This window comes from Rhinopithecus roxellana, chromosome 11 (genome assembly GCF_007565055.1).
Source record: "Rhinopithecus roxellana isolate Shanxi Qingling chromosome 11, ASM756505v1, whole genome shotgun sequence".
In the NCBI taxonomy this organism is placed as follows: Eukaryota; Metazoa; Chordata; class Mammalia; order Primates; family Cercopithecidae; genus Rhinopithecus; species Rhinopithecus roxellana.
The window spans coordinates 79,848,183-79,871,809 of record NC_044559.1 but is presented as its reverse complement, the minus strand read 5'-3'; the positions used below and the strand labels follow the sequence as shown (position 1 = coordinate 79,871,809).

Sequence of the window (23,627 nt, the reverse complement as noted above, 5' to 3'; positions counted from 1 at the left end):
AATGCAGCAACCTGCCCTCATCTCCCTGAGTCTCTCCTCAGATCCAGTTCTGGAGCCAGGAGGTGGTTTCTGCTCCCAAAAAGGCCACCAGCATCCTGCATTACATGGTTAAATTTTGCCTGATCTTAGTGGGTGTTTTTAATTGAATAAAGAATTCAAGTCTGGGTCTTAAATGCCATAGAAAAATAAGAAGTTACTGTCTTTTCAGAATGCCCATTGTAATTTGTCCTTAGAGTTTCTCCTCCCCTCCCCTCCTCAATGGTCCTTTTCCCCCTTGAACGGACAAACTGAACTGCCAGATAAATACAGCTGCAAAGTGAATAATATGGATATGATTTCTTTCCCTCATTCATTTGCCTTCCTAGCTTTACCAAGTCAAAAGAAAAAGACTGCTCACCCTTTCTTTGGCTGTGTCTTCATACCACAAAGCCAACAGCTAGTCAAGCAATCTTCATGATTTGAAACATTTGAAAGTGAAATGTAGGGAGTGACTTAGCCTGATCGATTACATTAGTCATTGTAACCAAGTTTCTGCCATGAGGCTCATCTCATGCAGGGTGGTGGCCTCTGTGCGTCCTCTCCGTGCCTCAGTTTCTCTGTCTGTCATATGCAGGTATTGAATCCAGGATCTTTGAGGTCCCTGAAGCTTCTCGGGGTCTTCATTTTGTAGTTACAGAACACATCATTTACAAGTCAGTTGATTTAGGGGGTAACTTGGAATAAAAACGATCCTCCATAAAACTTTTACCACATAATTATTTTATGGAGCAAGTTTCCACTGGGCACTTGAAGCAGGGTTTAGTGGACAAAAACCTGACTTGCAGCCAACTTTTAAGCGACACTTTCACTGTTTAAAGTGAGGCTTGCCCAGAGGTCACAGCTTCTAAATACACTGTCCTCCATTCCCTCCTCCACAGAGTCCTTGACAGTGAAGCGTTCGTAGAATATACTTTAAAATCATGACTTCTCTTGAATGAAGAGTTTTTCTCTTTCCCTTCTGTAAAAAACAGCACACAGTATTTACAACCCCACAAAAACTGACTTAGTGATAATAACCTACTGGTCCTTTTGAAACACAAACCAGATAATATCACTCCTCTGCCTGATTCTGCAGAGGTGTGTTCCATTGCTCTGCAGATCATGAGCCAGACTTTATGTATGCTGTTCCCTCTACCTGGGGTGTTCTCACCAACCCTCACTGCTACTCCTCCTTACCTCTGAACTCAGCTCAGTCACTGCTTCTTCAGAGAATTGGCCCCTGACTTCCTTGACTAGGTTAGATCTCTTTATTAGAACTGCAAGGTGTAACTGTAAGTTATTTGGCTGGGCATGACCATGAATGGACCGTACACTCTGCTGTTGCTGGCATAGCCACCCAGGTTGCCTGCTACATGCACAATGCTACATAAGCCTTGGGTTCCTAGCAGGGTCTCTAACTTCGTGGACTTTGCAGTCTTCTGGGGTAAACAGACAGTTATCAAATGTGAGAATGCACATGAACGCCACTGTCCCCTGCAAAGAGCTTACAGAGAACTGAACAAGGGATTGAAGTTAGCATGGGGCCAGCTGCATGAGCGAAAGGGTAGAATGGCAATACTTTGAGCTCTGATGCAGAATGAGGTTATGTCAAAATAGCATTTGCTCAAGCAGTCCTTTTAATACTGTCAGTCTAACAAGCTAGAGGAGAAAGGAATGTGGAGTGATATCCCAGGCTGGTCGTGCCAGCTTGAAGGATGGCCGCCTTCACCATAGTGAAATAACCCAGGGGACTGTTTTCCTCCTCTTCCTCCATCCCAAGAGTCTTCCTATTCTCTTGCACTAAACTACCCCACCCCAAGGCCAGGGCCTCTTGATTGCTTCTTTAAATGAATTTTCTTTTCCAACAGCCCATCCTCACCTATCGAGTACATGAGTAACATAGCCGATCATTTTCATTTAATTCCAGAATGTCTCTACTATCATCCCCATTTTACAGACAGGAGAATAGATACAGTGAGTTCACAGCAGACCTGGGTTCTCAAAGCCAGGTGTCTGGTTCCTAGTCCAGCATTTCCTCCACCATGTCACAGCCTCGGGACTGAGCCAGGCCTTTTTCAAAGCCCCAGGAAGCTAGAGCTGGCCGCCTCCTGCTGGCAGGGAGTTCCTTCCAGGCTTCTGGTGCTACTGCCAAAGAAGGGAGGGTAGGAGAAGAGAGGGAGGTGGATTATACACAGAGAGGGTCCGCACTTCTGTTTCCCTTCCTTGTCACGGAAGGAGAGAATGAATTACATGGGGGACCCAGGGGGGATAGGAAAATCAATCATTCATGACAGTTAATAAATGTCAGAAAAGTATTTACTCACATTTATCCCCTGAAAGTCACATTCTTCATCTGTTCTGATTTGTCTTTCACTGATGGCATCAGCCAGGTAGGCTCAGCAAGAAACAGCAAAAGGTTTTAGCCCAATGTTGCGGAGAGAGTTTCATTTAACTTCATTTTTTTCCAGCCAGGGCTGGCTCCAAAGCTAGTTTTTCTTACTAGGTTGTTTGCTACATGAAAAGCAGACTCCCAGAGGTTTCTGAGATTGCCGACATCCTATGCAAGATGACTGCTCCCACCCACCCGCCCACCCACTCACTAATAAGACATAATGCCGTCCTATTTTTGGTAACAATTAAAGGGCCTCCCGGTGAAAGCAGAAAGCTGTTTATTTTCTGTGACATCACTTCACTTTGCCTTCGAAGGCTGGTCTGTGCTCAGTGTTTTCGTGGTGATGCAAGTCGGCTCTCTCCTCCAGCAGTTGGATCCCTCCCATCTCACAGTACCTCACAGGTCTCTTCCCCCGAGCAGTGCATTACTGGAGCGAGGAGAAGCTCACGAATCAGCTGCAGGTCTCTGTTTTGAAAAAGCAGAGATACAGAGGCAGAGGAAAAGGGTGGACTCCTATGTGACCTGTTCTTAGAGCAAGACAATCACCATCTGAATTCCAGAAGCCCTGTTCATGGTTGGGGATATTTTCTCGACTGCATGGAATCAGAAAGAAGCAAAAGGATGGGAAATGCCTGCATTCCCCTGAAAAGAATTGCTTATTTCCTATGTCTCTTATCTGCGCTTTTGCTGACTGAGGGGAAGAAACCAGCGAAGCCAAAATGCCCTGCCGTGTGTACTTGTACCAAAGATAATGCTTTATGTGAGAATGCCAGATCCATTCCACGCACCGTTCCTCCTGATGTTATCTCATTGTAAGGCCCGTAAGCATTTTGATATCTAATTTACGATTTAAAAATTCCAGCCGGTGGATTTGGGGCTTTGCATGTATTTGTAGAAGGGCATGGAGAGAGAGATTCCTCTTGCATGCATGGCCATTTGACAGTGCTAACATTTGCTGCATTTAGAATTTTTGATTTTTTTAGCTGCTACTGCACATGCTTAGATACCCCCAGCCCTGAACATTATCATGAGAAACCTGTAGCCGATTCATTTCTCTTACTTCATCTGGGAAGGAATAGTATCGTACTTCATAAAATAGTGTCAAAATAGTCACTGTTATGCTAAACCGGATTAACATAAGGTTTGTTCTTTGTGTGTGTGTCTCTTTGTGTGTGTCTGTTTGTTTGTTTTCTGTTTTTTGTTTTCTTTCAGATCCTTTGTGAGATCTGGTTTTACTGAAATCTCAGAAGGGAGTTTTTTATTCACACCATCGCTGCAGCTCTTGTGAGAAATATTTATATCATGACTATTTTTAATATGGCATATATTTGGATAAGCCTTCTAGTAAAATGATCTCAATATTAATTTTGTCAAATGTGATTCTCTTTCTGAGAAAACAGAATATCAGTAAAGTGAGAGGTAGATGGGTTTGTTTGCGACTTCACACCAACAGTGCAGATTGAGTCTTACAATGGTAAATTTGTTAACCTGTCGTGCTGTCTACTTTAATGGCTATTTATGAAGTTGTTGGAATGTTGCAACAATGATCCCAATTCCATTCCACTATTTTACTTTCATTTTTAACTTGGGAACTTTGGTTCTTTTGCCCTGGAGTTTTTGAATTAGTCAATACAGAACCCAGCATAACATATGTGTTCAAGATGTTGTCTCCCGGGGATCTGGGGCAGGCTGCTACTCTGTATGATTTACCATGTGGGGGAAAAAAACACCTCAGCTCTTTCTAGGTAATTCCTTAAAATATCAATTCTCAAGAGACTGTTTTTAAATCTCATCTAATTTATAACTAGTTCCCTTACAAGGAGGGAAAGAAAATATTAATATAGAATAGTGCAAAGGATTACTCTCTGCTATGTTTTGAGTTGGCCACAAGGGAACCACATATTCAGTCTATGCCTGAAAATATTCAAAAAAATAATATTTGACTAAGAAATCAGATCTGTTCACAGGCATAATGGAACACGTAAAATTTGTTCTGATGTGTAATGTTTGGCAATTAGAGTCCTACTTCTTATAGCGGTATCACATGGGGGTCAAGAGGTCTCCCAGGACTTAGGTATCAGGTCACAGACTTGGCTTGTAGCTGGAGGGATATGGGCAGAACTAGCCAATTGTGGATCAGCTGAGTCTTGGCTATCTTAACTGCATGATTCAGGACCCAAGCCTTTCACTTGTTTGTTTTTTATTTTTTTTTATTTTCTTGCCTTACCTGGCCGTTTTGGCTGTTTGAAGTTACGTACACAGAGGCAAACAGCATGGAGTGAACGTTGGAGACAAGTGTTTAAACCTCACCCTGCCACTCATAGAACCTAAACATGTAGTCTTGTGCAGATTACTAAATCTAACTAAGCCTCAGTCTTCTTATCTCTAAAATGGAAGTGAGAATACATATTTTCAAGCTAAAAAGCTAAAAGTCACTTAATCTATTGTTTTGTCTATATGAAATTCCTAAACTGGTTTGACTGTTTAATTGAATTCACAAACTTGATCAGTTGTTTTGACATTATGTAATATTGTTGGCTAATGTCCTTCTACTGGCTGATGTCTTCAAATGATTAACAATTGACTAGATATTCCTAAGGAGTTTATCTATTTGATTGATGGCTAGTGGTGTGACTGGCGGAAGTGTTAGTTAGCACATCAAACAATTCCAAAAAAGATAGATTCTTTCCCACAGAAAGGGACAGAGTCTGTAATGCTGAGATCCTTCCATAGGATAAGAATTTGCTGTGTCTGAGAGAGTGATAAGTTGTATTTATGGTGGTCACTTGTTAAATGAATAAATGGCTCATTTAAAAAGCATCCTTTTGATACGCTAAGGCACCTCCCTTCCCCTAGGATAGTTACATAGATCAGTCCTTAAAATTCTAGGAGTAGTGTCAGTAGACACTAGATGGACATTAGCTGTGGCACAGAAAGCCTGGAGTGATTAACCTAATCAGTTACCACATCTCCGCTTTGTTTCTGTTGGGTGGACCCAGTCACGGCAAGCACAGATGCTGGACAATGTTATAGAAATAGTTACCGGCTGCTGCAGGGTAATGTGATTACACGTATTTAGAATCACAGAGGGAAGCCAAGGGACTGGTTTTTAAATAGCCCAACCGAGTGTGTGCCATGCCCATGTCCCATGCTCCGAGTTCCTATGGAACATTCCAGCCTTTATTTCTAAAAGCAGTTCAGGTTTCAGAAATAACAAAAAGCGAGTAATTCTCACCCTGTGTGTTCTCGGTTAACTCAGATTGGCTAACCTCAACATGGTAGACTTGTGCCAGTGCTGATCTTATGCAAAATTGTCAGGGGCCAAAGTTTGTCCCTAATCTCCAAGACCCTGTGCCTAAAGACTCTGCTCTCCATCCTTCCTGCCCAATGTTCTCTGCTTCCTCCTATCCTCAGGAAAAGGCCTAATAAACTCATGTGCAGTGAGTAGGAAATGGATGAGAAGGCTCTGAATACGAACTATGAAGCGATCATAACAATTGTGGGAATGCATGGATCCCAGACAGAAAGGTCTCTTCTGTGAAACAGGGCTGTCCAGTCCCCTGAAAACCCCACATGGGCTGCCAATCCCCCATTGGAACATGAAGACCAGCAGCATTGGACCACCAGATTAGGCCTAGATTGCACAAGCCGTTGAGGTTTGCAATGAATTCCAGCAGCATTTGTGATTGTGAATTACCACACTCACCCCTCATACACTGTGAAGAGATAAATTTCAGAATCAATTCAGCGTGATTGATGTAGGAAGACAGTTCATTGGTTTCTTGATTTGTTGTTGGGAAGGGTTAAAGCAAATGTCCTATTTCCATCATCCACCCTAAAAATCTGATAATGTCGTTATGTCCCCAGATGCTTTTTCAGAGCTTCTGCAAAAGCCATGATGAGAAGTACTTGTTGAAATGTCAGTCTGGGGTACTGAGGAAAACAGACATTGTATCTTCAGTTACATGCAGTGTTTGGGAAAAGATCCTGGTAGGCCGTGGTGGCTGGCTGTTTGTGTTGGAGAACAAGAAAAACAGAAACCCACATTCTGTAGAGAGGAGAGAGAAAGAATAAAATTATTTAATACAAATTCATCAGATTAGTTGTAAAATACATTTTTTAAAAAATCTCATTTATGGTTTTAAACGTAACAACAAAAACCTTTCCAAAGCAAATGCAATTTCATTCATGTTTTACATAGGACAAGTTTTGAACCATAACCAATGACAATGATTATGCATTCTAACTTGCTTTTAGTGATAGAAAGTGGTACTTTTAGTGAATGGAATTTAGAGAAATGTGTTTTCACACATTACAGCCCTGTTCCTTCTCAACTGCAGACTGAAATCCCCAATGATATGGGCTCATGATGGAAGTGAAATTCCAATTTAAGAGGACAAAATGTGGCCACGTCGCCACCCATTTATAGCTTATTTTAATTAACTAAACCCCTGTAATTCCTGAGAGTGTTCTATTTTCAGGGAGTGATTTCCAGGGTAGTTTTAGTATCATACTCAAATAAAATAACACAAAACAAAAACACTGCGTGTAAGAATCCGATGTGACCAGAAAAAATTTCTTAATATTCCAACTGGATGTGGTCTTGTTTGAAAGACAGAATTGATCTTTGATCTTTCAGGGTCAAAGCGGGGGAATGGCATTATTTTAAAAATTAATCCACAATCAACACATAAATACATGATCCATAAGAAATTAAAAAATAAAAACAATGGAAAAGCAAAAGACATGAACAAAGGAAGGAATAAGTCCATCCTTACTAAGGCTTTATCATTTAGTCCTTCAAAATATGATCTGTCCGGGAACAAATACCCATGGCCTCCTTTACCGTTAAAGCAATTGCTACCTTTTTCTATTCCTCCTTATATTACAAGCCTATAATTTAGCAGTCTTCAATGACCACTCAAGCCAGACCTATCAGCCAAGGGTGCTTTTGGAGGAATTATTAGCTGGTTATAGATGAGCATGTTTTGGTTTGTACCCAGCTGATGTCCCCATGATAGACCAAAAAGCATCTAGGCTGTTTTGTCTACAATTTGCCCAATGATCTAATATTTAACTTTTTAACTAATTACTTCTTTTTGTTTTTACTTTCTTAAAAATCATTTTGGGGCTGGGCGCGGTGGCTCAAGCCTGTAATCCCAGCACTTTGGGAGGCCGAGATGGGCGGATCACGAGGTCAGGAGATCGAGACCATCCTGGTGAACACGGTGAAACCCCGTCTCTACTAAAAAATACAAAAACTAGCCGGGCGAGGTGGCGGGTGCCTGTAGTCCCAGCTACTCCGGAGGCTGAGGCGGGAGAATGGCGTAAACCCGGGAGGCAGAGCTTGCAGTGAGCTGAGATCCGGCCACTGCACTCCAGCCTGGGCGACAGAGCGAGACTCCGTCTCAAAAAAAAAAAAAAAAAAAAAATCATTTTAACTTTTATTTTAGATTCGAGGGTCCATGTACAGGTTTGTTATTTGAAGCAAATTAATTCTCATAACTGCACAAACTAGCGCTCACCACAAATGTTTTCTCTGAAAGCGTATTTCATCCTTTCAGTTATTCAGACAAGAAATTTCAGAGTTACCTGACCCCTCTCTTTCACTGTCCACTTCCACCTGGACACGTATCCTGTCCAACAGCATGAGAATCTGCCTCCTCCTCTTCACCACAGCACCATTGCCTTCATTGAGGCTGCATTTCATTCACTGTTTCACAGGCTATGGCAGGAGCCTCCACGCCTCCCTGTTTGCTTTCAGTTCCCATCTGACCCACCTCCATTAGCGTTGCCTTTCCTGAGACACAGCTCTCCGTGCTTTCATGACTCCCTAGAAACAGAGAAAATCCAGACACCTGAGCTGGCGTCCATAGCGTTTGGCCCTTTCTATTTGTCCAGGGTTATCACTCACACCATTGACTTTACACACACACACACACACACACACACACACACACACACACACGTGCCCAAACAAGTTCTGCAGGATCTCATTCTGTGACCTCTGTTGATTCTCAAATTCTCTAGACTTTACTGATGTCTGGCACTGTGTGCCATTTATTAGAGCTATGGTGCTTATATCTGCCTGTGTCTTTCATGGAGGATCACCCATAAGCTGTGGTCCCAGAGAAAAGCCTAGACATGGCTTCCCATATATTTGTTGAATCCAGTTTATGTTTCCATCGATTTTGTGCTGAAGGCTCCTGTGTTACTCTCAGCAGATAGTGCTGGTCATGTTCACACTCTTTCTGATGTTTGGTGCACCCTATCTGAGTTCATGTGGACTAATGGTGTGGAGGTCTAGGAAGTGAGCCAGACTAAAAAACCTCGAGGAGATATTTGCTCATGAAGTTGTGAATTCAAACTTCCTCAGCAGAGATTTCCAGCATACCAGATTTCAAACACAAAGCATCTAAGCCTTTCGTTAGACCCATCGCTTCAATCTCTTTTGTCCCACGCTGACTTCACATTTGGCCTCCTTGGTTTTTTACTTGGACTGCAGAGGCTGACTAGTCTGTCCTGGGAAGGGTAAGATGCTCCTTTATCCAGTCTGACAGGACATCCAGAAGGAAATGTTAGTTAAGCACTATTAATATGAAAACAAAAATCATTAACACAAAGATAATTTCCTTTTTGATTTATTTAAGTACCTGCTTAGGCAAAACAAGTATTTATTTATTGTATAGTTGCAAGCAGCAACAAAATGAAAACAAAAGCCTCCCATTTTAGCAGACATGTTTTGAGACTCTACTGGGTAGCAGGTAAAATGTTGGGCTTTGTGAGGGACACAAAGATGAGTGACACGCTGTCACTTTTCACCCTGATATGGCAGTTCCAGGCTGGTAGTGATTCTTGATATGGTAAATTATACTTTGCCTGTATTTGAATGCATTGGTTTCATTTAAAAAATTATTTTTATGTAAGTAGAGATGAGGTCTTGCTCTGTTGCCCAAGCTGGTCTTGAACTCCTGGTCTCAAACAATCCTCCCACCTCACCCTTCCAAAGTGCTGGGATTACAGGTATTTGCCTGGCCTGCTTAAATGTATTATAATGTAGTCTTGATAAGCGTTCTCATTTTGTTCAAAATGATATTCAGTTGATTAGCGATGATGGTGATGCTTGCTGGTTGTTGATCCTGTGGCTAACATGGGCTACAAAATGTCTGCAAGGGCTTTACAGCATCAGCTGTAATATCAAAACAGCTGACCCTGGTGAGCTGGCAATGAGGCAGACAACACAGGCTTGTGGGCAGATAAGCATGTGTTCAAATCCCCACTCTGCTGCTTACTAGTTGTGTGATTTGGGGCAAGCTTAATCAAGCCTTGATATCTATATCTACAAAATGAGGAAGAACCATAGTACCTATTGCACAGATTTACAGTAAGGATTAAGTAAAACAGTGAATGGAAAATGCTTGGCAAGCTTCCTGTAACTCAATACACATTAGCTTTACTACAGTATCTGAAAATCGCTTTAATTGGAACTACTGTAACATCAGATTAGTGTCTGATTGTATAATCTGCGTTTGCCAATAATCTCAGCTTTAAACATTTTGTGGTTCTATACACAGTTCTCCAGCAGAACTTGCTGAGAAACCTTTTCTTTAAATACTTCTCGCAGGAAACATGAACTATTTACCTTTCAAAAAAAAGTCATAACCCTCTCCTTTCTTCCTCATGAATAAAATGACTGGCATCACATTTTGTAAAACATGCCAGATTTTGTTTAAATAATTAACATTGGCAGTCTTCAGATGAGTGGTTCTACGGTAGCATAGAAAGGGGCCTGAAGTAGAAGTCAGGAGATATGGGTTTGAAATTCAGTTTGGCCACTATTGGGCTGCATGACCTTGGGTAGGTCACAAAATATCACTGGACCTCAGCTTTTATTGCATAAAATATTAAAGGTAGATTAAATTGTGGTTCTGAAACTCAAATGCTAGTGGGGTTTGAGATGGTAAGATCAATGAAGGAAGTAGTTGAGTATAAGACAATAGGGAGTAGTGGTGACTGAGGTAAACCAGAGAAGACATGTCTTACCTAAATATGACGTCCCCTGCTCCAACTGACTATTGCTGATGGGAATGTGGTACGTACACGTGGAGCCCTACCTTCCTAATTTTTAGGGGAAGGTGGAAATCTGGAAATAGATTTGTAAACAGGATAAAGACCAAACAAACATAAGTTGGCATTTTGAGACCCTTGCATTTGATTACATCTAAGGTCTCTTCCTATCTTAAAATTCTGTTGTATTCTACAAACAGTTACTTTAATATAATAAAGAAATAGCATGGTTAAAGAAATGGACAAAGGTGGCTGGGCCCAGTGGCTCACGCCTGTAATTCCAGCACTTTGGGAGGCTAAGGCGGGCAGATCACGAGGTCAGGAGATGGAGAACATCCTGGCTAACACAGTGAAACCCTGTCTCTACTAAAAACACAAAAAATTAGCCGGGCGAGGTGACAGGCACCTGTAGTCCCAGCTACTTAGGAGGCTGAGGCAGGAGAATGGCGTGAACCCAGGAGGCAGAGCTTGCAGTGAGCCAAGATCGCGCCACTGCACTCCAGCCTGGGCAACAGAGCGAGACTCCATCTCAAAAGAAAGAAAGAAAGAAAGAAAGAGATAAAAAGAAATGGACAAAGATTATTGAATCAGTTCTAACAAGCCAATACATTAGGTTGTTCATTGAAAGAACCTCATAATATGAAACTGGCTGTTGTTAAGATTATTAATACAATAATTGTCATTCCCAATCTCCCAAACAGGTCCAAAGTGACCTTACCAGGCTCTCCCTGTGGTAGTTGATGATAAAATGATGTTTCAGTATCCCTCTCATGAAGCAAGGATTGGAAAAAAATTGTTAGGCCCATTTTTACATAGCAAGATGGCGGGTGCTTGCATGTGTAAAATATGATTAAAAGGCAATGAATCTTTAAAAATACAAACTAGAATGTATACGTACAAATCACTCTTGACTTCATGGAGGGCCATAGATTTTGCCCAACTGTGCTTCCATGGCTAAAGATTTCTGGACCCTCCTTTGAGAACTGTCTTTACTTCCAGTTTACAAGCCATGCAATAAAACCAGGCAAGGTTTTATTAGAGGCATTAGTTATTTTTGTATTGCTTGGTGCTAAGCATTTTATAGATCCCATTTTTAATGTCATCATGATGGTAACCTTTTGAGGTAGATATAATTATCTCCATTTTGCAAATGAAGCACTGAGTCCTAAAAGGTAACCTCCTCAATGTCACGCCGCTATTAAGTAGAGAGCTGGGGTTTAAACTCATGTCCTCACTTTTAACCACTGCTGTCTACTTCTTCCTGAACATGAATCATCATGCTTGACTTTGCATAGTTTTGTTCCCAAAATCAAATCCCCTCTCAAAGGGTCAACCTTTGCCATTAACAAGGGTATTCAGGAGAATTTGCCCTAATTCCTGGAGACAATCACTGAAAGGAGTTTCAAAAGCCCTTTGAAAGAGTGGCCGCGTTGCTGGCAAGAGCAGCTAGTTTCCCTAGGCTGCAACTCTCATTTATATGTGTAAGCTCTGATCTCCTCGCTTAAACAAAAATAGAGAGAAAGAAAAGAAAAAAGAAAAAGAAAAGGACTTATTTACTTTAAAGTTATACCTTAGACTACTGTTGTCTAAACTTGTGTCCTGTGGAGCAGTTGACCTGAAAGAAAAGAGTTCTGTGCTCAAATAAATTTGGGAAACTGCATGTTCTATCCCTGCTTGGTTATTTACAATGAAGGTATCTTGGCATAGAAACATCTCTGAAATTATTCAAAATTGTTTACTTTTCTTAACATCTCATAGAACATTGGTTCTATGGAACATACAGTACTTTGGAAATATATGCATATGGTAATTCACTTTATTTTTAGCTTAATTATTTATACCCCACCTCATTCTAGAGAGGCTGGATAGCAAAGGATATGCAGGTGGAAAGAATCCCATCCTAATGGATACATTAAACGGTCTGTCTCCACATAAGGAGCAACTCGAGACCATTTTGTTAGTGTGGATTTGTTGATGTGCCTCTGGGAGTCAGCCTCCCCAGTAGGCTCTCTACCTGTTCAAGGGATTTAGCACACACCCCTTCTTTAGGGACCTCCCACTAGATCCCCAACTTTTGGAGGAAGGAGATGACTGCTTGCAGCTCATTCAACAGGAAAAGGCTTCTGAGTATAAATATATACTCTCACTGTTTTTATTTGGAGCAGGTTTCATCACAGCTATTTTCTTTTTTAATTTTTTTTAATTTATTTTTTATTATTATTTTTTGAGACGGAGTCTCACTCTGTTGCCCAGGCTGGAGTGCAGTGGCACGATCTCGACACACTGAAAGCTCCGCTTCCTGGGTTCACGCCATTCTCCTGCCTCAGCCTCCCGAGTAGCTGGGACTACAGGCACCCATCACCATGCCCGGCTAATTTTTTGTATTTTTAGTAGAGACGGAGTTTCACCGTGTTAGCCAGGATGTTCTCGATCTCCTGACCTCATGATGCGCCCGCCTTAGCCTCTCAAAGTGCTGGGATTACAGGCGTGAGCCACCGCGCCCGGCCTCATCACAGCTATTTTCTAAATGGCTAAACAAGCATTTTGCTGGGTATGTTCCATGGAATATTCATTTTGTAGGAAGCTCAATGATAAAAGAGTCCCATTATCAGTGAGATCAGGAAACCATATATTGAATTTCATTTTGAAGAGTCTCAATTTACTTAAGGATAGAAAAGGCATAGTTAAGAACTCTGATTAACTTCTTTAACCCACTTTTCCTAAATGTATCCGCCAGTCTTTGTGCACATAAACCTATTAACCCCTTGAAGGTCGTGCGTTCCAGGGAATATACTCTGGGAGTATATGCTCTGGGCAAGGCTATTGTAGGTTTGCAGCAGATACTGGGCAGGGCTGATGCTAAAAAGAGGGAGTTGGCTTCCTCATGGCCACTCATGAGTCCTGGAGAAGTCGGGAAGGGAGAGAACAAGCCTTAGCCTGGAATCCCAGTTCTGCCACTTGCAAGCTTCAAATCACTTCACCTCCCTCACCTTGGTTTTCTTTATCTCTTACGTGGAGAATGTAAAACCTACATCTTAGTGTTCATCTGAGGATTAAAATCAGATGTCAAACTGTTGAAGATGAGGGCTGGCATGGAGTAGGCCCTTCTCCTTGGTGTTCCAGGACCCGGGAGATCCAGGGTGATTTTATAAACACATGGGGAGGGTGGGCTGCTGACTAGTTGTGCCAATTCCCAGAAGAGAAGAGTTTTCACTGCCCTGGGATGAGAGATAATCCCAGGAGGATTGGGGATTACCAAATAGGGGTTACCACTCAAAACGGAGTGGGCCCATGCTCAAATGTTTGCTAGTGTGCATGTCAAGGACCACAGAGTTCTACCCTTCCCTGCAAATCTAAAATCCACATCCTAATCCTAGCCCCACCACTGACAAAAGGTGTGACCTTGGTTAAATCTATTAACCTCTGCCAGCCTCATTCTCCTCATCTGTAAAAAGAGGAGTTGGACTACGTATCTCTCTGGAGTGCCCCCCACCCTCAGGTTAGTGTGGAACCAAATTTAGGTCATTCCAGTCAATCCAGGTTGAAGAGTTGGTAATCTAATTAAGGATCAGCTGAATTTTCAAGATTGAGAGTCAAAAAGAACTGTCAAATAATGTACTTGTGTGTGATGCTTCCAATTTTAATGCTTTTCTGTATTAGGAGCATATTTTAAAATATTCAAATGTAAATTATTCACATGGCACATGCACTTAGAATGTGTGCATTTAACTAAAGTGAATCATCAGCCTATTATTAATTATCATTTAACCAGCCCTATTCTTTTGGATAAAGGAGAATATTAGTAAAAACCAAAGGGTTTGAATCATTTAAGCAAAGCCAGCTTTAAACAATTTGGCAAGCCCCTGCAGCTGTCCCTCCATATCTTCTAACAGCTGTAATCTGTGCATCTTGTGCTCTTTCATTTACATATACATATGCAAACAAGCCCATATTCACTTGGGAGTGTGCACACTCATGTTTGTACACACTGTCCATGTCCTACCTAATATCCTAGATGTCAATCAAAGTCTTCTTGGGGCAGCTGACATCCTCACGGGACCTGAGTTTCCTTTGCAGTAAAACATGTGTCCTTTTCCTAGATCTAAGAGCCCTTCCAGCTCCGACACTTGATGTCTGTGCTCTTTGCTTAGCTATTCCTTGGCAGAAGCATTGGAGACATGCTCATACACATTATCTCACATAATTTTAAAAATCATCCAGGAAGTCTTTTTGCATCCTCAATCCTATTTTAACAGATGATGAAACAGATTTACCTACTTAATGTGTAAACATACAATTATAACTGGCAGTTGCAAGCTTAGAAACCTGATTCTCTATTCTGAATCCAATCAATTCATTCTCCAAGTGACAACCAGGTGCTGGCTACTCACTTCTCCCTTCTTAATCAGAGTGGTTTTCACGGAGTTGGGAATCGTTTGGAAGAGCCCCCTAGATCATCTCCCTCCATAGCCAGGAAAACCTGCTCTGGGCTGGAAGATGGGATGCAGGCCACTCATGGGCCAGATACAATTCTAATGGCAATCAAGATATTACAGGTGACTGGAGAGGGTCTGAAGAAGTACGTGTCATGAGAGCCAGGGTGCCTGGCATGGGACCAAAGAGCAGTCTAGTTTGAGACAATGGGAACTTTTCTCAGCAGGAGTCACCCTTCCCCCAACTATTCAGCCATCTGCAGACCCGCCTCTCCACTCCCCAGACTCCACATGCCTACTCTTCCATGAATGAAAGCTGCAGTGCTATAAGGATAGACTCATACATCTTTAGAGCTACAAGGGACCTCACAAATGATCTAGTCTAGTCTCCTTGCTTTATAACATAGAGAGAAGTGGTATGCTCTAGGACACAGAATTTATGATCTATTTTATATTAGGACCCAGGCTTCCTGATTCCCTCTTCAGTGTGCCGCTTCCCTGGCCTCTGGAGAGGTGAGGCCCCAGGGCAGGCAACCACCTCAGTGGCGCACCAGACTTAGCACCAACACATGAGCCTGCCCAGTCCTTTCGCTCTTATGCATTCCCATCTCTGGGCTCTCACCTGGAATTTAGGCAGCCTTGCCCTTGACCCCCTGTAGCTATATCTTCATTCTTAGATCTTCTGCTTCTTCATTTACTTCTCTGTTGCTGGTCCTGGGTTCCCTCTGAACTCTAAGCTCCATGCTAAGCCTGTTGCCTACTTTTCCGTTCCTTTTGAAGTAAATTCTGTGTGTCCTACCTCTCCGTTCAACCAGGAATCCCCTAACAGCTTTATGGCCTTAGTGTGAAAGTGTCACTTAGTCATGATGCATCCCTATAGACAGCGGAATCTGGAGGAATTAGAGCTTAGTGTTAGCATTTTACAGGCCACATCCTCTGATCCCAGTTTAGTATTAATAATGAAATTATGAAAGCTTAAAAAAAACAATTACAGGGAATTATAGGAATAATACTCTAAATTCCCATTGAAATGAAATACACAATTTTAAAAGATGAGCATGGAGCAAAACTTACTGGATACATTACACAAGGTAAAGTTCCATTTCTAAATACTTTCATTTTTTATTCAGAAAGAATAAAAAGTATATGATTGAGCACTAAACTTAGTAAGTATCCTAAGGAAATTAGGAGACAAGCAGTAAAGAAAAGATAAAATAATAAATTAGAAAACAGTGGGAATAAAAAATAAATCCACGATTTGATCCTTGGAAAATGGCAAAAAAAAAAAAAAAAAAAAAAAAAAAAAAAAAAAAAAAAAAAAAAAAAGTGGCAGACATTTGAAGGATATCACACACTTGAGTAGGGGAGACTCTGTAAATTCTGTTAATTATTCAACAGAAAGCTTTGGGTAAATTTGGGTAAATATTTAGAAAATAACAAGGCAGTGTCTTCCCTCACATCATACATAAAAGTAAGTCCCAAATGTATTGAAGAGTTACATATTAAAAAGAAAATGTTAAAGGGAAGATGTAGGCAATATTTCCTCGATCTGAAGACAGGAAAGGATATTTAAAGAATGAAATCATGTCTTTTGCAGCAACGTGGATGGATTGGAGGCCATTATCTTAAGTAAAATAACTCAGAAAGTCAAATACTGCATGTTTTCACTTATAAGTGGGAGCTAAATAATATGTACTCATGGACACAAAGTGTGGAATGATAGACATTGGAGACTCAGAAGGGTGGGGGGGTAGGAGGAAGGGAGAGATGATGCAATACTTAACGGGTGCATTGCACACTATTCGAGTGATGGTTATACCAAAAGCCCAGACTTCGCCACTACACAATATATCCATGTAACAAAACTACCCTTACACCCCCTAAATTTATGATTTAAAAAAAAAAGATTAAAAAACGATTTTAAAAAAAGAATAAAGGCAGGCCGGGAGTGGTGGCTCACGCCTGTAATCCCAGCACTTTGGGAGGCCCAGGAGGGTGGATCACCTGAGGTCGGGAGTTCGAGACCAGCCTGACCAACATGGAGAAACCCTGTCTCTACTAAAAATACAAAAATTAGCCGGGCATGGTGGATTACATGCCATGGTGGATTACATGGATTACATGCCTGTAATCCCAGCTACTTGGGAGGCTGAGGCAGGAGAATCACTTGAACCCAGGAGGCAGAGGTTGCAGTGAGCCAAGATCATGCCATTGCACTCCAGCCTGGGCAACAAGAGTGAAACTCTGTCTCAAAAAAAAAAAAAAAAAAAAAAAAAAAAAAAAAAAATTAAAAGCAAAGAAATAATACATAATAGGAGTTGATATATTTTGTTAAATAAAAATTTAAACTTCTCTATGTTAGAAATCATTAATGAAAAGGCAAATCGGTAATCAGTAAGAAAAAACTTTCAGCATCAAAAGAAATAAGAAAAGACTAAGTAATATCCTTAATAAATAAAAAGTGCTTAGGAAAGCAAAAGGAGTCAAAGAACATGATTTCATAGAAAAAGAAATAAAATGATAATTTTAAATGTTGGTGAGGATATGGTCAGATAGGCATTTCCATACTCAGAGTTGGACATGTAATTTGGTACAAGTCAGCAGTGAAGAACTAGAGATTTAAAAACCATCCATAATCTAATAATGGTACTTTTAGAAATCTATCCTAAGTCTATCATAAGGAAATAAGTAGAGATAGGAAAAATATTTATATATGAGGATGGTTATAATCATTTTTATAATAGTAAACATTGGAATCAATATATTAAGAAAAAATTACATCATGATATATCCATAATACAAAACTTACTAATCTATGGAAACTGTATTTTTGAAAAATTGATTGTCATGAGAAATTGTTCATGACATAATAAGCAAATGAAAAGGACACACAATAATATAATATGATGTCAATTTTAGAAATACATTTGTGTATATACCATGTGTGTATTATGCATATGCATATCAGTGTCTTTGGGCAGTATGATTATGGTGCACTTCATTTTCTTCTTTAAGCTTTTCTGCGTTTTCCAGAATTTCTACAATGAGCATATATTATTTATAAACAGAAGTCACCAAAGTGTATTCAAGGCTGGTTATGGTGGCTCATGCCTGTAATCTCAGCACTTTGGGAAGCCGAGGCAGGTGGACCGCTTGAGCCCAGTAGTTCAAGACCAGCCTGGGCAACATGGTGAAACTCCGTCTCTCTAAAAAAAAAAAAATACAAAAATTAGCCAGGCTTAGTGCTGCGCTCCTGTGGTCCCAGCTACTTGGGAAGTTGAGGTGAGAGGATTGCTGGAGCCAGGGAGGCAGAGGTTGCAGTGAGCCGAGATCACGCCACTGCACTCCAGCCTGGGTGACAAAGCGAGACTTTGTCAAAAAACAAAAACAAAAACCTGGAAAAACCTCACAAAGTGTGTTCAAAATTTTTAAACTTTCTACTTGAAAAACACAGATTGATATGATCTGGATGTGATTTTAAGACTGCTTACACTGATTAATTAATTCCTCTAAGAAAGGCTTTATTGTTTAATTACACTTCTTAAATCCATATGAGCTGAGTGGTGGTATTATGGCTGCTCGCCAGAACATGGTTATTATGTCATTATGTGACCTGGGACCTATGCTGAGAGGTCACCCAGTGTGTGGAAAAGGGTACTGAACCAGGGATCTTGGGCCTTGTGACCTCAAGGAAAGCGTTTAGTAGCCTTCTGGGCCTCAGTTTCCTCTTCTGTCAAGTAGATCTTACCTGCTTTACTACTTTCATAGAGTTGTTCTAAAGACCAAATAAGATAATCCAGGCAGGAGTCTATGACATGTAGGCTATTATGAAGGCAAAGGAAAAAATCCTCCCCTCTCCTCCCACAGCCCCTTTTTTTCCTGAATTAATAAGTGCACAGCCCTTGGGGGAGGGTATAGACAGATCAGGCACACCCCTGTGTCCACCTCCACCAAAATTCTAGGGGAAAATGCCTGGCTTCTTAGGAAAATGCTTCCCTAAAAAAAGAGGAGAAACCTCAAATGTTCCCATGGAACTGGGGCAGAGGGCAAATTCTGCACCACCTCTGCACAAACCCACGGGCTGACTGCTCGGCAGGCCTGCAGGGTCGAGATCACTGATCTGTGGCTCAGAGTAACGAGGTCATTTGGACAGTACATTGGTTTCACAAACCTCTCCATGATGCTGCTGCTGTTGTGAGGATAGTTGTCACTTCCAGCTCATATTATTGCAGACTCTAGGCTACATGTAGTTATAGGGACAAGAAAGTCCACATCTCCTCCAAGCCCCAGAGCAACTGCTCCAGGCAGACTTGCTGCAAGGAGCAGAGGCCCCTTGGTCACCACAGGTAAAGGGGACAGTGTTTTGACTGACCTGGGAAGCTTACCATGTGCAACCCTGTCTGCATATGAGTCACCTAGGGAGCTTTTCAGTAACCCAGGCGACACCCCAGGTTTAGAATTTAACCAGAATCCCCGAGAGTGGGAACCAAGCATCAGTATTTTTAATGCTGTCCAGGTGATTCCAAGAGCAAGCAGCATTCAGAAGCATTGGCTCAGGTTCCAACACAGATCTAGGTATCTCTCCCATACCAGTCTTCAAAAAACTTCCCTTGGTGAGGTCTCCACGACCATTCTGCACTCTCCCAAGCATTCTTTGCACATACTTTTACCTACCATGGATCCAACTCAACCCTAAGGCATCCTTTATCCTTCAGCTTCTCTACCAGGTGGCTGCATTTCTCAGTCGGCCAATTACAGATCCCCAACAAGGGTCTCATCTTAGCCCAACTCACCTTTTTAAACCAGGCTACTTGGGCCATGGGATGCTGGTTGATTTAGAGACTGGCTACCCTGTGGAAAGGGACAGAGGTTGTGTAGTGTAAAACACGGCCACCCTGGTCTGCCCCAGTTCTGTTTTTTGTGTAGGTGGAGTGGGTTGGGCACAGTTTCCCTTAATAGAGACTGTGGAATACTTTAACGTGTCTGGTTCAATAACAAATTATAATAATGAAATCAAACATATTTAGAAGAATCCATACAAATTAAGGGTCAGAGTTTCATCCTCTGTATAGAATATGATGTAGGAGTCTTTTTAAGTATATGTAGGATAATAAAATGGATAGCCCACTTAACTATCTTTAGAATGTATGTCTAATTTTATACATCTTTTTCCATAGAAACTACAATTGAATTTAGAATTGAGAGATTATGGTATTCATTATTATCTTAGCCAGAGGGTGTTTTTTTTAGCTTTTATAAGAAACTTTTAAATTGAAGTATAATATACGTAAAGAAAAAGTGCACATGTTATAAATGTACATCTCAATGACTTTTTACAAAGTGAATACCCTTGTAACCAGCAACCAGGTCAAGAAATTCAGTATTATCATTACCCCAAATGATGCCCCTTGTGTTCCCTTCCAGTTGCTCCTTGCCTCCAAGGGTAACCACTCTCCTGATTCTAGCAGCATACATTAGCTTTTGTACTTTATATAACTACAATCATATAGGATGTACTTTATTGTGTTTTGGCTCCTTTCCTCGAGTATTCATCCATAGTTTTGCATATGTATTTGTAGTTCTCACCAGAGGTTTTAGTCCTTGAAATGTAGCTCAACAAACATTATTGCACCAGGAACTGTGCTCGGGGCTGGGGACACAAAAACAAATAAGGGCAAATTCCTGCTGTAAGAAATATTTAATCCAGTAATTTGGTAAGGATCAGAGTTTAATGTAAAATGAATTCCTCTTTGTTCAACAAATATTTATTCAATGTCTACTATAGGACAGGTGCTGTATCACAGGTGCTAGGGATAAGAAATGAACAAGCAGACAAAAAATCTAGCAGACATCCTCTCTTTTCTTCCCGTGACATGCATGGGCAAGTTCCGCCCACTGATACTCATTTCCCACTCTGTCCTGCATCTGATTTAACATAAAGGGAAGTAGCAATGGAAACTATTTCTTCTAGCAACTTGGAGTATGAGATTATGAAGTCCATGGTCCATGGGCCATTTTTCAAATCAGTGATTGTGAGAGTTATAATATTTGTATATACCAATTTCTGCCTTATTCTATTCTCTCCACCACTGATGCTGCCTGTACTGAATGCAGTGAAAGTCTGGAACCTAAGGAAGCCTTTGGATGTTAGCTTACCTTGGAGTCAAGCTGAGGAATCTTCTTGATTTCTAGAACCATGAAGTGAGAAGAGACACAATTGCCAAAGCTGTGATGGAAATCATACAGCTTTGAATTTGTTTTAGTAACATGGAATTCTAACATGTATCACTATTCATTAGTGCTGGCTTTTCAGAACCTAGTGAATTATCTGGGTACAAAGCCATGACATTAGAGGCCTAAGGGATTAGAAGACAATCCAACACCACTCTAGGATTGATAGTTTAGGAAGAAATGCAAGAAATCATCTCCTTTTGTTTGGTTGGTTCATTCCTATCCCCCATTCTCCGCATTTTTATGAAAAATTTTAAGTATATGTAAATGTAAAGAAAATAATAAAATTCACTTTTATGTATCCATCTTTCAGCTTCAAAAATTATCAACTCATGCCAATTCTTCTCTAACCCCTTGCTGTCCCCCTCCTCTGATTATTTGAAGCAATCCCAGATGACAAACAGATGACTCATAAATGTTCAGAAAGTGAGATCTCCTAGTTTTAATTCCTCTAGTTCACAGGTTCAGAGGTGAATTCAGTGAGCTAGTTTGTGGTAGTTATATTTAATCCCCGGTTTCAAAGTAAAAGTGGTAAGTTTTACTAACAGAATTAATATTATTATTATTACATTATGACATAATATATTGTTGTACAGTTTAGCCTAAAACTACCTCTTTTAAGCCTCTCATTCAGTTCTCCAAGGAGTTCAACAGGGTGTGGGATGGCTGATTAATGTTCTTTTTCAGCAGTAATTTCAAAACCAAATCCTTGTGGATTTTGAAATTGCGAATATATTTGTCCAAGTAAAAGCTTCAACTATTCAGTGATAAAATGGGTCTAAGACTCTTCCTGAACCTCATGTTTCCCATTTTCAGTCTGTTTGCAAAGGAGGAGGCTGGTTGGTGTTCATGGAGCCAGTGTCAACTGCCTGTCTTTTATGAGATATCACAGCACAACTGGGCATGCAGCTTAATTTTTTTAGGTTTCCCAGGCTCAAAACCCCAAGCACCATTGTTTTTGCCAGTCAGAACACTCCAGAGGTTTCTAGAACAAGTAGAAAAGATTGTTAGTGCCTTTGTCATGAAAATATGTAAAATCTTGGTTTGGCTGCTTTGGCTGCTCTGATTGTATCTCAAAATGCCACCCAGGGCAGGTGGCAGTCATTGTGAGGAGTGGGGCACCAGGCACCCCTTGATGAGCCTTTGATGAGGAGATGATTAGGAGTAAAAAAATGCTGCATAGATTATCTGCATAACTAACACTGTAGCAGACAGCCATGCAGGCATTTTTCTGTATACAACTCCCACTCATTTTTCTGAGAGATAAAAGCAGCCAAGATTGACAATCTGTCAGTTTCACCATTTTCATTGTGTACTTTTTCTGGGCAGGTTATTCACATCGAACTCCTTTGATGTGATCAGTGATGATGCTTTTATTGGTCTTCCACATCTAGAGTATTTGTAAGTAAAAAAGCTTTTTTTAAACATGATGATTCAGGACAAGTACTCTCAAGTTCCTATAACTGTTTGACAAAAAATATTATAACTTATTGCAGATTCATAGAAAACAACAACATCAAGTCAATTTCAAGACATACTTTCCGGGGACTAAAGTCATTAATTCACTTGTAAGTATGAATATTGCTATTACGTTTTAAGCTTGCTAATGGACAATGCAGTTTGATCACCTGTGGTTAATGCACCTACTTTATGAGTGTCCATAAAAATTTAAGAAACCCAAATGATTTCTTTCCATGCACACTTGCCATCTTTCCCTGTCATCTGTCAGAGGGTGTTCAAGAAATTGATTACTATTAATATTTGTATCCTAAACCAACCATAATTAGAAAAGCAATCTAATGCAGGGAAATTGTGTGCCTGAAATAACTTTATTATCTACATCATTACTTGCTTCATGGATCATTATGGGTTGACTATGTAATTTGATATCAGCTTTTCTTTTTCCTCTATAAGCCCTCACTTTATATACATTTAAACATAATATAGCCACAGACAATGTCTTCATTAGTACCCGATCAACTTGTTTATCAGTGAAATATTTAATTATTCAATGGGTGATTACAGCTAACAGCAGTTGTTCTTAACAAGGAAAAATTTTGTCTCCCAGGGAACATTTGGCAATATCCAGAGACATGTTTGGTTGTCACAACTGGGGGATGTAATTGGCATCTAGTGGGTAAAAGGCAGGGATTCTTCTAAACATCTACTGCATAGGACAGCCCCTCACAATAAAGAATTATCCAGCCTAAAGTGGCATCGTGGGCAGGTTGAGAAACCCTGAACAACATGACCCAAACATGTTTCTTCTAGCCTCCCTCACCCCCTACAGACAGACACATTCGCACACACACACACACATGCAGGCACACACGTGCATGCACACGCACATGCACACACACATACACACTCTTACATACGCACAGATTATTTTAAGGAAACTAGAAACACATAGAAAGAAAAGGCACTAACATTTACATCACTTTTCATTTAATCCTCTCAATAATCCTGCCAAACAGGCACAATCA

The 23,627-nt window shown here is 40.7% G+C and overlaps 1 protein-coding gene across 2 annotated transcripts in view; it reads left to right on the top strand.

Annotated features, from left to right (window-relative positions):
• Nucleotides 1-2,671: 2,671 nt before the first annotated feature.
• Nucleotides 2,672-23,627, top strand: part of LGI1 (leucine rich glioma inactivated 1) — a 39,880-nt gene continuing 18,924 nt past the window's right edge. The window contains exons 1-4 of one of the 2 annotated variants that reach the window (XM_030941497.1): nt 2,672-3,222; nt 3,623-3,694; nt 22,471-22,542; nt 22,638-22,709. In XM_030941497.1, coding sequence (XP_030797357.1) covers nt 3,008-3,222; nt 3,623-3,694; nt 22,471-22,542; nt 22,638-22,709 — 431 coding nt within the window. In that variant the 5' untranslated portion in view covers nt 2,672-3,007. The remainder of the gene's footprint in view (nt 3,223-3,622; nt 3,695-22,470; nt 22,543-22,637; nt 22,710-23,627) is intronic. The other variant, XM_010357920.2, reaches the window with a different exon arrangement.